Source organism: Malus domestica, chromosome 15 (genome assembly GCF_042453785.1).
Source record: "Malus domestica chromosome 15, GDT2T_hap1".
NCBI lineage: Eukaryota > Viridiplantae > Streptophyta > Magnoliopsida > Rosales > Rosaceae > Malus > Malus domestica.
In genome coordinates this window covers 20,392,185-20,409,615 of record NC_091675.1, presented here as the reverse complement: position 1 = coordinate 20,409,615, position 17,431 = coordinate 20,392,185, and the positions used below count along the sequence as shown (strand labels likewise).

General features: G+C 36.1%; 1 protein-coding gene across 1 annotated transcript; it reads right to left on the bottom strand.

Annotated features, from left to right (window-relative positions):
* Positions 1–16,689: 16,689 nt before the first annotated feature.
* On the bottom strand, positions 16,690–17,277 carry LOC139191757 (uncharacterized mitochondrial protein AtMg00810-like). The gene is made up of 2 exons (XM_070812768.1): positions 16,925–17,277; positions 16,690–16,819 (listed from the first exon to the last, which is right to left on the bottom strand). The coding sequence occupies exons 1-2, from the start codon at positions 17,275–17,277 to the stop codon at positions 16,690–16,692; spliced, it is 483 nt and encodes a 160-aa protein (XP_070668869.1).
* Between the last annotated feature and the right edge of the window lie 154 nt (positions 17,278–17,431).

The following is a 17,431-nucleotide window of genomic DNA, read 5'->3' as shown; positions in this document are numbered from 1 at the left end:
CAATTAAGAAACAGCGTCCGATCTGATTAGTTGGGTTTTCGTTTTGAACAAGCAAGGAAAAGTACGATGGATCTTAGTCCTTGTTGCTTATGCTTAATTATCACTACTTCGAGGTGTGTGAAATTATATGTGGCATTCTATCATGGATCATGGTAGAACTAAAGAAAGGATATTCAAGACTAAGGTGGGACAATTGGGATATGACAACAATCCATCGCATAATTAAAGTTTTCTTTAGCCCACTTTTTTGACAATTGCTTAATCATAAAACCTGCAATTACACTTTGATTACAAACGAATCGGCGTTCTTTGTCATCAAAAAACGTGAACTTATTTTATTCGCAGAACAGAATATATCATGTGTCATTATATAAGTAAATGAATATAAAATAATATATTTCCTCTTTATTTGTGTTGTGGTATGTAGAGTACTGATTCATGTTTTGAATATACTGAAAAAAATTCTTTAAGAAAGACAAACAAACGCAAAGACAAATGTATAGGTTGTGCCATGTAAGTAAAAGCCAACCTATTAGAAGGTCCTTGCTAGCGAGGTTCAAGTAACAAAACGCATACTTATATTTTATAATTTAGAAAGGAGAAAAGGCGTTAATTTGTGTAAAATTTAAATTCGTCTCCAACCAAGGGTGAAAATGAATTTGCCAAAAAGAATAATTAGGGTTACATTAAGCCAAGAACAATACATATAGCAAGCTCTTAAGCCCCTCGGCGAGCCCCAATATGTGTATTTCAAGTTAAAATAAAAAGATTTAACCTTACAGAGCTAGAGATGAAAAAAAAATTGGAAAAATTAGTATTTGGTCCATATTTACTAATGTTCATTGACTGAGACCTTATTAATATTCAGATTTTGATCGAAGTCCCTAATATCAATGTATTAATGAATTAAAATGTTATCCAATAATTTTTAAAATAAGAATTTATAATTGATTTAGGGTGTAAGTAATACTTACACCCTTATTAAACTGTAAATTAATTTTCAAAATTCGAAACATTTCCAAAATAAAAAAAATAAAATTAGAATAAGTTTGTACCCATTAATTTTTTTTATAAATTTTTATTCAATTTTTTAATCTTTAATAATGTACCCATTCATATAATTTTTCATTTTTTTATATCTTAAATGTACCTTTTTTTTTAACAATAGATATTATCTACACCAAGGGGGAGGAGTTATATATATGGTTGAGTATAGTTTATCTTTTAATATTTTTAATCCCCCCAATTATGGGTATTTAAAATCCATTAATATAAATAACTAAAAATTCTATTTTAATTTAAAAAATATAATAACCTACATATAAATACATTATTACATTAATGTCAGAGACTTCGATAAAAAACTGAAAAGAAATAATGTTTCAGTTAAACAATTAATAATGATAGCTAAAAACCGCATCCAAAGCCTCTCAAAATTTTAATACTATTTAAAATATGAAATACACTTGGCCCTCCATGACTATGTTGATGTAATATTTTCTAATTTAGCAAGGAAAATAAAGTATTAAAAAGATGGGAGTTATAGCGAAACACTTTCAGTACTGTTCACTTTAACGAAAAATGACATTTTACTCTAAAAAGTCACTCCTTATACTATTCACTTACAACACATTTTTGTTATTTTGATTAAAACTCAAAGTTTTCAAGCCATTTTCAATAGTTTTCCTTAAAAAGATGAGGTCAAAAAAGGGACGGGAATATTTGGATGTATATTCGGCCAAAGAGACCTATTGAAAATACTTTATTAATTTCATTAGTTTCAACTTTTATATAACCTACTGTTGGGGGACTTTTAGGTCCAAGTGGACTTGGGCTTTGAGAATGTTCTCTTGTCTCCCATGGTTCAAATTTGTACCAAGTCTCGGAATATCTCGAAAGAGTTAGCTTGTCTTAGGAAATACCTCGGTAATATCAACGACTCGAAGATAACATGATTGATCAAGATAATGACTTGCTCAAGTTAAGCGTGGTATGAAAATTAGAAGATTACTAGTATAACATGAGAGAGAAGGCGTTTGCATGGTTGCGTGGCATTCTTCGCTAGATTATTTTGGCTTTCATAAGGTGATAACAAGGCTTCTGATGGCTGTGATCTTTAATGGAAGGTTGTGGGAATTACAGGTAGCAAGCATGAATGATGATTCTTAAGGTTTAAAGGATGTTTCTAGGCTAATAGGGTTTTCTAGGCATGTTTTCTGGGTGGTGCTCCTTGCCTCAGTCTCTCTACGTTCTCTCTATCCTCTTGCTTAATGGCTTCTCCCCCTCATTTTGTAAATGAAGGGTTATTCTCTAGGCTTCAAAGGAATCACCTTTTGTCGCTTGGTCTTCCCCTTCATTTCTCCCTAGCTTTCCTACTATTTCCCTTTTGATGTAAGGTAGCTGTATTGTTGAAACCTGCATTCTGCTTTTTCTCGAGGCGCGACTTTCCTAAGCCAATCTTCTACATGCACTATTTCAAGTAGCTTGCCTTATGGCTTTCATGTGTTGGTTGTCCTAACTAAGAGGGTTGGCTTGTTAGGAAAATAGGTAAACTAGGCTAGTTCTTTCTCAATGCTTGCTTGCGTGAAATGCAAAGGGTATGGGCTTGGATCGTTGGGCCACCAAGCAGCCCAAAGTCTTTCATAACCCTGATTCGCGTAGGCCCAATAACTTTCCGTAACCATCTACACCACAATTCACTTGACAAGCCTAAGCATGTGACTTGTGTAAAGTTTAGCTTTAAGTGTTTGGTTTTCCTTGTCAAATATTGTAATTGAACCATCACACATGCTCAATCTAGCTTTAGAATATACTCAAATTATAGGTTGTTGCTGCTAAAGTAAATGTTCAAGAAGTGGCACATTTCAACTCAAAGGTTTGTTCATGCATAAGCATTTCCTATCTCTATTTATGTTGCTTTTGCCTAATTTGATTGTCTAGTTAGTTTTACGCGCTGACTTCCAGCTGTTTAGGCATACAGATTAAGACAGCCCACATGGGCTGACTGACACCTTTCCAATGGTAGTCAGTTTCTGGCCATTGATTTGCCTAGATCTCTTTTGGAGTTGACAAGTGTCCTTGGTACAAGTTGGCTGATGGAAATTCTAATTCCTTGGGTATATTTGTTCTTTAGGGTTTCAATTTGTTTTTTGGGTTCATAATTTATTTGTTAGAGAGAAAGTTGTCTTAAAGGCTTTAAGCTTGCATCTTCTCCATTTATAAAACCCTAGCTGCCAAACCTTTCTTATGCATTAAACTCCCAATCATTGTATATTAGGGTTGCATTGTTGTAAGGTTTTGCATTTATGTCATGGTCTGGTTTTAAGCTTTAAATTCTTTTTTAGACCAAGCTTTTGGATTCAAGTTAGATTATTCCTTCAATTGTTTAACTAGAGAATCTGACTGGTTATTTGAATCCAGATTGCATGTGCATATCATAAAATCATATCATATCATTGATCGTGTTGATTTCGATGCCACAAAGTGATGAGCTCAATAGGAGCTACCACTTCGTGAAGACCGAAAGAGTCCATCTCGTGTAAGGTAAGGTTGCATAAAGGCAAAGATGCTCCGTTGAGAAGTTTCAAATCTTTCTTACAGCTCAAGATCTTATAGCTATTGATTATCTCAACTTTGAGTGGAAGGCTCCATCGAGGCTAGTCAATAGAGAGTCTATAATTAATCCAAAAGGTGAATCGACTTAAGGAGAAATTGTTTCGGCTATGGCTAATAGGAAAGCAAAGAATGCTATTGTTTCTGCCATTTTGTCTAATCAGCTTGCTTATGTTCGATATTGCACAACTGCCAAGCAAGCTTGGGACAAACTCCGAATTCTTCATGAGGTTGATAAACAAGTGAAAAAAACTAAAGCTCCAGATGACTCTTTCAAAATTTTAGGATTTGAGAATGCTCGAGTTTGAAAACTTCTCTGCCTTCTATGAGAAAGTTGAAATGTTGACAAATGAAGCCTTGGGGTTAGGAAAACCTATTGATGAAACAACCATTTTTCAAAAGATTTTGAGATCCTTACCCAAGAGATTTCAAGCAAAGAAGGCTACCATTCAAGAGTTTCAGGATTTAAATGAGATCAAGCTTGGAAAATTGGTTGGGAAACTCATTACCTATGAGATGGAGCTTGAAATGGATGAAAACAACTTTAAGAAGAGAAAAGAAGCGGCCCTTCAAAGTGTTGTGAACAATGATGGTGTAAGTGACTTGTGTGGACAAATCTCAAAATATGATCTTGCCTTGTCAAATAATTTAGAAGGATTCTCAACAATAAAGGAAGAAAGTTCCAAAAGATTGGGGAGTCCTCTGGAAACTCAAATCACCATCACATGGAAAATTCACTTTTGGTAGAAAACAAGGAAAATTTACAAGTAGAAGGGACAAATCTCCCTCAACAGAATCTGGTCTTTGTCTTTCTTGTGGTGGTAGTGGACATCTTGCTGCTGAGTGTGCAAATAACAGCAAATTAAGTAAAAAAAAAAAGACAAAGCAATCACTGCTACTTAGAGTGAAAGTGAAAGTGAAGGGTATGTGCATTCTGATGAGTTGTGAGAAAATGAAGAAAAAAATGTTGCTAAAGTTGCTCCGATGGTGGAAGTGTCCTTAAATGATGATGATCTATCGTTGAATGACACTGAAGAGATGACTTATGATGAGTTGTGCATCAAGTATGATGCTTTTTTTTAAAAGACATGTACTAAAAAAGTGGAAAAGATTGACATGTCCAAGAAGGTTATTGAATTGCAAAAATAAAACAAGTCTTTCCGTCTAGTCAAAATTGAACTGGATGAAAATATTGATTATCTTGAGGCACATATCAAACAACATGATTAGAAGGATTCTCCTTGCAATGACAAAGTGGAAAGAGATGATGTTATTACTGCTCTTGAAGCTCAAGTTCAAAAATTGCTTAAATCTTAAGAAAACTTGATGAATCAAATTCATGTGTTGAAAGCAAATAATGTTATGTAGGTTATGTAGCATGATGTTAATCGTAAACAACTACTTGAGTTGAATGAGGCAAATGACAAGGTTATTCATCTTACCATTGGGGCTGAAAAAATTGACAAGATGCTAAGCCTTGGGAAACCTCATGGTGACAAAAGTGGTATTGGCTACGTGGAAAATGGATTAAGCTCAACAGGTACCAAATCAAGATTTGTGAGAGAATCTCCTTCTGTGGCACCTAAAGTCAATTCAAGCTCAAATCTAGATTTATTCCCACATGTCATCATTGTTGTAAATTGGGCCACATTCGTCCTAAGTGTAGGAAACTTCACTTTGGGAAGAAAAACATGTTGAAGAATTAGATGGATCGACTGGTCAATGAAGTCAACAAAATTGTTCAACTTGTGCTGTCATCCAATATGGAAAAAGGGAGGCCTCGCTTTAAATGGATTCAGAAAGTCTCCAATAGATGCTTAGTTGTACTCAATGCTCTCTTTGCCACTAAACCAAATGTATGGTATGTTGACAGTGGGTGATCTCGTCATAGTCTGGGGACAAAGATGCTTTGCTATCTCTTTCACCTTTCAAAGATGGTGGGGTTGTCTTTGGTAGTGGTGATAAGTCCCAAATCACTGGAAAGGGTATTGTTAATATTCATGGTCTTCCTTAGCTCAAGAATGTTAGTTATGTAGAAGGTTTAAAGTCAAGTCTCATTAGCATTAGCCAGTTATGTGATGAAGTGGCATATGAAGTTTGATTCTCCAAGAAAGGCTATCGAATTATGGACAAATATGGAAAGAATATTCTGGTTTTTCCTAGATTTGGAGATAATTGTTACATTCTTGATGCCTCAAAGGTTGGTGATTCTTCAAAATGCAACAATGCTATTGATAATGTCAGTGTATTGTGGCACAAAAGACTTAGTCATGTCAACTTCAAAGATCTCCATAAATTGTTAAATCGTGAGGCTATTAGAGGCTTACCCCATATCTCGGTCTCAAGACTCTTATGTTTCTGGATCTTGTTAACTGGGAAAGCAGACCAAAGTGGCTCAAGATAGATTAAATGATATTGCTACCTCCAAACCTCTACAATTAGTGCATATGGATCTTGTTGGTCTAATCCAAACCTTGTCTATTGGAAGGAAAAGGTATATTCTAGTAATTATGGATGATCACTCTAGATATACTTGGGTGTGTTTCTTGAGGGATAAATTTGACACGTTTCAATAGTTTCTCATTATGTACAAAGTGATGCTAAATGAATCTTTGACTGATCATCCCTTTCTTGTTCGAATCAGAACTGATCATGGAACTAAATATGAGAATGCTCTTTTTGATGAATTATGTTCAACCAATGGCATCAAACATGAATATTCTGCTCATATCACTCTTCAACAAAATGGGGTTGAAAGGAAAAATCGTGTCCTGATTGAGATGACTAGAGTAATGTTGAATAATAAGAACCTGACAAAACATTTTGGGGTTGAAGCTATGAATACTGCATATTACATCTCTAATGGTGTGTTTCTCAAGCCTGACACTGATGTGACTCCATATGAACTATGGAGAGGTAAAAAGTCATTGCTCAAGTGCTTCAGAGTGTTTGGATGTGTTTGCTATATTTTGAGAGATCAAGAACACCTAGAAAAGTTTAATACTAATTGTGATGAAAGAATCTTCTTGGGTACTCCAACACTAGCAGGGTATATAGGGTCTACAACCTATGAACAAAAACCATCATGGAATCCATAAATGTTAAAATTGATGACTGTTATTCCTCCTGTTCCTAATGTTGAAAATGTTGATTTCTTCTCTCCTCCCTTGAACGATAATGTGGTGCTTCTGATCAGTCAAGATAGCAGTCAGAAAATGACATAGAAAGTTAATCTAGCTCAAATCAAGATTCTTGTGTCGTGTTTAGGGATAAGCCAAAGTAGGCCCAGGGTCATCAAGTTGAGGAAATTGTAGTCCCAATAACCAAAGCGTTAGAACTCAAAGACAACTAGCTAATGAAGTCGCAAATGTTTGCTTTGTCTCCCATATTGTGCCTAAGAATATTGAAGATGCCAATTGGGCTATATGCATTGATGATCGAAAGAGTACTTCAAGATGAGCTTTCTTTGTTGGGAACAATTTGGTTGCTTGACACAACAAAAAGCAAAATTGTCTATTTGTCTACTGCCAAGGCAATGTATATGGCTACCAGGGGTTGTTGCACTCAATTAATGTGGATGAAGCAAATGTTGAGTGACTATGGTATCTCTCAATCCACCTTCCTTGTTTATTGTGACACTATGAGTGCTATTAATATTTCCAAGAACTTTGTCCAACATTCAAGAACCAAACATATTGATATAAGGCATTGTTTCATTAGAGATCTTGTGGAAGGTAAAATTCTTACCTTAACCTTTGTGCTAACTGAAAAACAGCTAGCTGACATATTCATTAAATTCCTAGATAATTGAAGGTACGAGGATCTTCGACGGTTTATTGGTCTTTGTGATATGATTTGAATAGGTTGTATAGCTTTGCTTCCAAGAGTTGAATATTTTTGTCTAGTCTCTATGCATATTTTGTATAAACAGTTATCTCATCATATAACCTCATTTTGCTCTCTGTATGCATCTCTTATCTGTCATACATTGTTAGTAATATATGTATTAGCCTTGGATAATCTTTCATTGATGTCAAAGGTTCTCCCATCTCTCTTTGATGGCCTCTGAAAAATCATTTTTCCAATCATCCAAATCTAGTGGTGTTTTTGAATTTAATGTTGCTTTGGTCCTAATTGAGTGGTAGTAACTTACTTACTTTATAATCTGGACCATGTGTTAATTCTTTTATTTTTGTTTTTGTCCTCTCCCCAAAATCAAAACAAAAATTCAAATGGGAGAGTGTTTTATGAAAGGGGTATCTTCAAAAGAAAGTATATATTATCAAATGAAAAAATCCCTTCATTTGGCCTTCCATGCAATGTTATGTGTAGTACTTTAAGATCCCCCTCCATAGGTCATGTATACATTTCTCTTAAATATCGATGGTGATTCATCAAAATTTCACCTTCATTCAAATGACCTTGGCATTTCTCAAATTGGTGCCTCACTCAAAGTTCCACACCAAAGTTAGCTTTTCTTCCAAGGCTTATGCCTTGCCTTTTGCGAGTCTTGTCCATTGTCCATATTATGTAGGAAGTGCTGTTTCTTAAAGTCAATTATTTATGAAAAGCTTGGTTAACTTTGGAAATGATTTTGAGATTATGTGCTTGGTTCTATGATTTCAAGATGGCTATCACCAATCCTATCCCCTTACCTTGACACATAACAGTTGCATCATGAACAAGTGTTCATCTTTGTATTACTGTCTTTGTATGCCCTTGAAGAGTTGTCTCTTGAGAATTGCATATTGTTTTTGTCAAACACTTGTCATATTAATATCTCTTGGAAGCATAGATATTCAAACTACTTTATCCCCTTCATGGCTTGTGCTTTAGCTATATTTGATTGGTGCAAAGATTTAAATGTTATCTTGATCTCTATCATAATGAGTTATCTTCGGTTATTTGGGTACATTTGTCTATGCCTATGCTCAAATTTATGTTTCAATGGTCATCTCTTATTTCTGTTGAGTCACTCTCCCTCACGAGATAAATGAAGTTATAATTTAGACTTATGGGGGAGTGTGTTTTCATGAAGTGCATCAATTCTGGGGAAGTTTCCATTATGGGGGAGTTCAGTCACAACACATGTATCTGTTTGTGCTTACTTGTTGCTAGTCTATTTGTTGCTTCACTATGCTTGGGCATATCCATATGATTTATTGCAATTTGTTTATCCGATGTACTCTTATGGTTCTTATCATGTGTTTGTGCTGCAAATTTGTCTCTTATGTGTGGTTTCCACCATTTCTTTGTCTTACCATGACAAAATGGGGGAGAATAATTTTGATGTACTTCATATCTTGCAAGCCTTTACCCATGATAAATTTAACTTGTTCTTGTCAAGAGTTGTTCTTTTGCAGGAGTTGTTACTTGGTCTTCTTATGTTGTTTGATGTTCTCTTGAGTGTGGGTTTTAAGTGAAATTAGTTATAGGCTCAGGATATTTTGTCAAGGAAAGCCAAAGGGGAAGATTGTAAAGTCTAGCTTTAAGTGTTTGGCTTTCCTTGTCAAATATTGTAATTGAACAATCACACATGCTCAATCTAGCTTTAGAATATACTCAGGTTATGGGCTATTGCTGCTGGAGTAAATGTTCAAGAAGTGGCACATTTCAACTTAAAGGTTTTTTCATGCATGTGCATTTCATATCTCTATTTGTGTTGCTTTTGCCTAGTTTGATTGTCTAGTCAGTTTTGCACGCTGACTTCCAGCTGTCTAGGCACACAGATTAAGACATCCCACACGGGCTGACTGACACTTTTCTGATGGTAGTCAGTTTCTGGCCATTGATTTGCCTAGATCTCTTTTGGAACTGACAAGTATCCCTGGGACAAGTTGGCTGTTGGAAATTCTAATTCCTTGGGTATATTTGTTCCCTAGGGTTTCAGTTTGTTTTTTTGGGTTCATAATTTATTTGTTAGAGAGAGTTGTCTTAAAGGCTTTAAGCTTGCATCTTCTCCATTTATGAAACCCTAGCTGCCAAACCTTCCTCATGCATTAAACACCCAATCATTGCATATTAGGGTTGCATTGTTTTAAGTTTTGCATTTATGTATTGGTGTGGTTTTAATCTTTAAATTTGTTTTTAGACCAAGCTTTTGGATTCAAGTTAGATTTTTCCTTCAACTATTTGAATAGAGAATCTGATTGGTCGTTTGAATATAGATTTCATGTGCATATCATAAATCATGTCATATCATTGATCGTGTTGATCTCGGTGCCACAAGATGATGAACTCAGGAGTAGCTGCTATTTCGTGAAGACCGAATGAGTTTGTCTCGTGTAAGGTAAGGTTGCACAAAGGTAAAGCTGCTCCGTAGATAGGGATCTAGGAATTGAGCTTGTGTGGTTTTTGTATGAATCTTGTTTACACTAGTGGATTGGACTCAGTGGAGAGTCCACGATTTTTTTAACCCAAAGGTGGGTTTTTCTGGCTAAAAACATCCCGTGCAATTGATCGCTTTTCAAGTTTACTTATCTTACTCTTTGCTTGTGATATATGTTCATCATTATTGGCAAATAGATGTGTTCATGCAACTAAGATTGTCAGAGTTAAAATGTGCACTGGATTGGATATTAGTTAACTAGGAACACTTTAGTAAACTGAGCCTTGAATTGACTACTTCCGCTATGAGTAAATTAACATATCTGATCTTAGTTGATGAGTGTTGCTGACTAGTCAAACAAGCATGTATATAGATTTTAAATTGCAAGTTATTCCACCTAGTGCCAATTTCAACTTGGGCTTAGCATGAATAGTGACTAGCATGAAGAAGCTTGGTGTGATTTGTATAAATATCTGGCTTAATTACCGTTGCGTGGCATGTTTGTAAATATATTTCTTTCTCGATCCCACACCTCGGCATGTGTTTGAGCTTGAATGAAAGCTTGCATGACAATTGGGCCTTGAGACTTGGTTGGATTTATGCGTGACATTTTTGGGCCTCAACACCTACTCAACATGTATAGCTTGTTCATTTATGACTCGTTTGGCAATTCGGACTGTACTGACTATTTTAGTCGGATAAGATATATAGTCATCAGATAGTACTAACTAAATTAGTTGGACGTTTGGTGACTGTCAAACGAATGACCGTATTATTTATATTGTGTTTGGTACTTGTTTGTTAATAGTATTTTTGAATTCATAATTCAAAAAAAAAAAAAATTACAAATGTGTTTTTAAAAATAAAAGTTCACAATCGAACAAAAAAAAAAACAAATATCACACAAAAAATCATCAATTCTTTCGTTACCGTCATCGTCTTCCTTTTCTTTCATTCACCAACCAATCAAATTTGCAAAAGCAAATCTCCAAATTATTGATCGGTGCTTGCTCACTTAGCATGTAGAAGTTCCATGCTTTACAGGGAATTGGTGCAACCAAAAACCCAGATGAAATTAAAAAAAAACCCAGTTTTGAGTTTTTAATCCATTGAAACCAAAAACCCAGATGAATCTTTTCCAGTTTTGAGTTTAATCACCGAACATCATCAAAATCAAATAACAATTAAGCCAAAAACCCAGATAATGTCTCTCCACAATAGGAACGGCGTGACTTGGATTCAATCTGTCGCCTTTGGTTTTCCATTCAAAATATGTTTGATGCTAATCGGAAGTGGGGATGGAGAAAGTGGGAGAGAATGAATACCTTAGTTGAGAAGGAGTTTCCGATGTGCCGGAGCAGATGGTGAAATGGTTGGAAGAGCGTGTTGTTTCTTTAGAGCAACTCCACCGTTGTAAAGGCTCCCTAGGGCAAGTCACTATTGAATAGCCTCCAATGAACAATAACTGCCTTAATGAACAGTAACTACCTTTTGCATCTCCACCCTTACACTGAATAGCCTTGGCAATAGGCAATAAAATATTAGTATTTTTTTTATTTTATAAAATAATACAAAATAATTTTATTTATAATTTTATTCTCCATCAAAACCCTCTTCAACCTCACCCACTTCCGCACCCTGCTCAGCACCAACAACTACCACCTCGCCACCGCCCCGACCTTACCTGTCCCCGCCTGACAAAAAGTCCTCGTCCTCTTCACCTGCCTCTGCCGCAATGGCACTGGTGTCTCCAACAAGCGGCCTCAGTACATAGTCAAGTTTAGGGACGACCTTGACCACATAGCCATCGTCTTATTCTCGAGGCTCGTGATGTACTAGGAAATCACGGCGGTGAATAAGATATCTGACCCCAGTTTGATTAACATCGGGCAGAAGCTGTGGATTCCGCTGCCGGGTAGTTGCGATGTGGTGGACGGTGAGAGGGTGGTCCATTACGGACATGTGGTGGCCGCTGACATAAATATTTTTAAATCGTGGCTGACGTCACCCTGACGTTAGCCATGCATCACTTGGGCCTTAGGCTCTCGGGCTGTGGATTCGCACCTGGCCTGTCCACCGGGCCTCCCCCAAGCCCCATTGCCCACATGGGCTGGAGCTGATCGTTGGGGCTATTGCCTCATTTCTGTCACCTGTTCATCGGGCCAAATACCCCAGTGGAGTTGCTCTTAGTGTGAACTCGAGTAAATAATACCAAGGAATTGGATGAGATAAGCAAACATGCATAAAGGGTATAAAAAAAGGAAAACTAATGAAAAGGGTTTGAAAACTTTGAGTTTTAATGATAAGGACAAAATAAAGGGTAAAGTGAATAGTACCAGGATTGACTTTTTAGTGTAAAAATGTGGTTTTTCGTTAAAGTGAACAGTACCGGGTGCTTTTCGTTAAAGTTCCCTATAAAAAATGGTGGGGCCAGATTAATAATCTGATGCTTATTTAGTACAAAATTCACCAAACACCTATTTCATATTATATAGTACTATCCAATATCTTATACGGTGTGCCAAACAAGACCTTAGTAATGATTTATATAATTCTAGTCAAATCATAGGTTTGAAAATTTAATATTGATCTCTAAGAACATGCTCATTGATAGCATAAACGTCTCTCTTTAAATCACTACTTTTGTTCTTTAGTTACATAAAAATGATTTGAACTTTGAACCTAATCTACTTTTATCTGCTGCTTAATGACCCATTCATCACTGAGCAAACTCCAATGACCTCAATTTACTTCGAGGTATATAATTCATTACAAAGGAAATATAACCATAAAAAAAATATCACTGTCGGCAACAATGAATATAAAGCTAAAAAATGGAAAAATGGTTGGTGGTTGCACATGCAAATGCATTTTTCAGTCGAATGAATCTGCAGGCTCATTATATATCTACTACTCTCTTATTCTTATATCTGTTTAGATATTATTTTTTGGATTCCATTAATAATTTATTTTCGGTGGAGTTTTTAGGCAACATGCATGGGAGGGAGATGGGGTCCTGCTAATCAAAGACGAATCTTAAGCGGCCCTTTCTTCTTCTTCTTCTCTTTTTCTCCAATTCACAATTTCACATGGTGTGTCTCAACCTCCCCTCCATGCATTATTTTTCTTTTTCTGGTCAAAGAGAAAGCTGTCTCCATACTCATCGTTTTGCAGCTTTTTCTTTGCCTCTCCCATGGGGAGAAAATTATAAAAAACTCCTCATCTGACCTTTTATTTTATAACTAAAGCCTGCATGGCTGCATGCCCTATTTCTTTTCTGTACATATTTTATAGGGTAAACTACAAAAAACTACCTCAACTATTAGTGTCACGACACTTTCATACGTCATCTTTTAAAATTGACAATGTCATATCTCATCTTACAAATTTGTGCCAATGTCAGATATCCGTCAGCTTTTCTGTTACTTTTTTTGTTAAATGTTGACGTGGCCAGAGAGAGGACCCACTCACTAATCCAACTGGATTAAAAAATAATAAAATATATTTTTAATAATTAAATATTCAAAATTTAAAAAAATTAAAAATTAAAAAACTAAAAAAAAAAGGCCTAAGGGATTCGGCCTTCCCTTCCACCCGTAGCACCAACCTTTTCCTCCACCCGTACCAACCTTCTTTTTCTCTTCGACAGCCACTAAAACCCAGAAACCTTCCTCTACCCGTCCCCCCAACCTTCCCCAACCCACCCCCATCCCCCACCTCTTCCCTTCCCTTACCTCTTCCTTTCAATTTCGAACCCAAACCTAACCCTAATTCCCCATTTTTAAACAGAAGCCCTCGACCCCATCGCTCTGATTCTTTCACAGAACCCTAACCCTAACCCTTAGCACCGTATTGTCACAAGTTCCCAGGCGAGCTCTATCAGCTACACTCTTTGCGATCGTGCTATGGCCGAAACGACGCCATTGTCAGGAGCTCAGCAACCAAGCAAGCTGTGGAAAAGGGTTTTTGCAGTGGCCGGAATCATGACCAAGCTCGTCACCTACGACGTTCTCTAGGTCCCTAATTCCCTTATATTTCTCTAATTCTTCGAATCGATCTTCGTTTTCGCGGCAGAAATGTTGAATCTTTTGCTTCGATATCTTGTAGGAAAAGATCATGAGAGTGCCGTACGGCGACGACAAAGCATTTGTCAAGTACTCGCTTTTCCTCGTCTTTCGCAACCGCATCACGACGTCGGCGGTCTTCGCCTGAGTTTTGTGGGCCAGAAAGAAGGCTCTGGATCCTGTTGCTCCAGTTTAGGGTTTGGGTTCGCAAGGGACGGGAAGAGGTGGGGGATGGGGGTGGATTGGGGAAGGTTGGGGGGACGGGTAGAGGAAGGTTTCTGGGTTTTGGTGGCTGTTGAAAAGAAGAAGAAGGTTGGTGCGGGTAGAGGAAATGGTTGGTGCTACGGGTGGAAGGGAAGGCCGGATCCCTTAGGCCATTTTTTATTTTTTTTAGTTTTTTTATTTTTAATTTTTATTTTAATTTTTGAATATTTAATTATTAAAAAATATTTTTTATTATTTTTTAGTCCAGTTGGATTAGTGAGTGGGTCCTCTCTCTAGCCACGTCAACATTTAACAGAAAAAGTAACATAAAAACTGACGGAGGTCTGACATTGGCACAAATTTGTAAGATGAGGTATGACATTGTCAATTTTAAAAGAAGAAGTATGAAAGTGTCGTGACACCAATAGTTAATGTAGTTTTTTGTACTTTACCCTATTATATATATATATATTAGACATGTATATGGCCCTCCATCAAAACCTTCCTCATGTGATGGTAGGGTCAATGTTTTAAATAATTTTGATTATTGTTTTATTATAAGCGATATTTTAATTTTAAGCTACATTAAAGAGATGGAAATTTGTATGAACACGGAATGCGTTGAAGAGAACAACTTTATTCATTAACACTGTGCGCGTTTGGATGAATAAATTTAAATTTACTAACAAATTTCAAAATGACAACCATTGAAAGACGGAGTTTTATCTTCTCATTTTTTTTCTTCAGTTTTATTGCTTGAATAACCCAAAAAAATTAAAACAAAATACGGAATCGAATGTGTGTATAGAGTTATTAATATATATCTAAATAGTAGTGGTGATAGTAGTGATGATAGTAGTGGTGGCGGTGGTGGCGGCGGCGGCGCGGTTATTATGGTTGTGGTGATGATGGTGGTGGGTGGTGACAATGGTGATGAAAGTGAGTGGTGATGGTGGCAGTGACAGTTACAATAGTATGTGATTGGTGGTGACATGCGGTGGGGGTGGTCAATCATGGTTTAGTTTTTTGTCTTTTTTATTTTTATTTTCACTAATGGAAATTTGGGAATTAGTGTCCCAAACTCCTTTTTTTTCACACGAAAATTTTAAATTTTATGTTTATGAATCTAAACAAAGAAATTAGTGTATATCAGTTTATAATTATGATTTTTATTCGAATTTTAATTTATTTTCCTCATCCAAACATAGTTATGCAATTCACCACTTATTAACCTTAGACATTCAAAATCAATTTACTGTAAGGAATTTATTAAAACCCTAGACGTTCATTACTTGACTTGTACTTTGTGAAGAATGAACTATTACTAGTCATATTTTGTTAAGTTCAACCTGTTTTATTTATTTATTATTAATTAAGAACTTTAATTGATGTATTAGGGTGGAAGAAACTTTATAGTTAAGGATTAAGGTTCTTTATACTATTAGTTTGAGGATTATGATCTCCTTCAATAAAAAAAAAAGGATTATGATCTTTTAAAATATTAATAATATAGTGGAAAGAACATGTGGGTGGGCATAATATGATGATAAGAAAATACAAAAAAAAAAAACAAAAACAAAAAAAATCGTCTAAGCATGAGTGTCGTTCAAGTTAGTGGTTATCATTTACTAACGAAATATTGTCGTCCATTTATATAATGTTATTCTTATTTAGATTCCGATCCTCTGTTTTTAGCCGCTAGGGATTGTAAATTTTATTTCTTTCTATTTATTTTAGGAGAATTCTAACACGGGGGTGGAAAGCCTTTCGGGAGTTTACTTTCGAAAGTTAGAACAAAAGAAGCATAACTTCTCACGATAGATTTATTAGATTAGGGAGTCAACGTGTTAGAACCAAGAAAAACGTAGAAGTTTCTGCAATGCAACACTAGAAAGCTTTCAGAAATCAGAGAGAATTCTTATTTAGTGAAAACAACCATTACGACTATTAAATAGCCTTACACTTGAACTGAAAGGAAATAACAACTGCCCACGATTTTACAGTTCCTATAATCGTGATAAAGACTACGTCAAAACAGAAAAAGCATACTTGTCCCTAAAGAATAGGGATTATTGAATAACAACTCTTAAAACTAGGAACCCTAGCTGTACCAAGAACCCTAGCAGTAACGAAAAACCCTAACAACTTTAACATCCTCCCATAAACTGAATATTCAATCATTCAGTTTACTTCTGAAAACTTGCATACGCCTAGTAAGCCTCACAACTTCAAGAAAACATCACCCTTCAAAGGTTTTGTGAAAATATCTGCAATTTCTTAAGTTGAACACTGCCCTAGCTCCAGAACTCCATCTTTGACTAAGTCTCGAAGAAAATGAAACCTTACATCAATATGCTTGCTGCGACCATGCATCACAGGATTCCTTGAAAGTTTGATTGTCGAAACATTATCACAATACACCAGGGTTTGAGCATATTGCTCCTGATTGAGACTCTTCAAAATCCTTTTTAACCATACGGCTTAACAAGCACTCGAAGTTGCTACTATGAACTCCGCTTCAGTGGTGGATAAAGTGACAATCGGCTGTTTCTTTGAGGACCAAGAAACAGCGCCTGAGCTTATTATAAACACATAACCTAAGGTGCTCTTTCTATCATTTTAATCACCGGCATAATTGCTATCCGTATATCTAGTAAGCCCCTCAGTTCCTCCATTTTTGTAGAATATCCCCAAATCAACAGTTCATTTCACATACCTTAGAGCTCTTTTTACTGCCTGCAAATGAGACTCAGTTGGATGCTCCATGTATCGACTTATTAAACTAACAGTAAACATCAGATCAGGTCGTGTGGCTGTCAGATACATAAGGCTCCCCACCATTTGCTTGTAGGCAGTGCTATCCACTTCAACACCTCCTTCATCCTTCGTGAGTTTAAAACCAGGAACCATAGGATTTATCACTGGGTTACACTGATCCATGTTGAATCTTTCTAAGACCTCTTGAGCATACTTTCGTTGACTGATAAAGATCCTACCGGAACTTTGTAACACTTCAATACCAAGAAAGTATCTCATTTTTCCAAGATCAGTCATGTTGAATTCAACCATCATCGATTCTTTAATTTTTTCAAACATTGCATCATCATTGCCAATAAATATGAGATCATCAACATAAAGACATACTATTAAGATCTTACCTCATTCCGCTGACTTTGTGAACAAGGTATGCTCATAAAGGCACTTGTTGAATCCTTCCTTGATG

Coding starts and splice junctions, on each gene's coding strand:
- LOC139191757 (XM_070812768.1), bottom strand. CDS start 17,277: ATGGTTGAATTCAACATGACTGATCTTGGAAAAATGAGATACTTTCTT. Junction 16,820..16,924: donor GCAGTAAAAAGAGCTCTAAG/GTATGTGAAATG, acceptor TTAAAATGATAG/AAAGAGCACCTTAGGTTATG.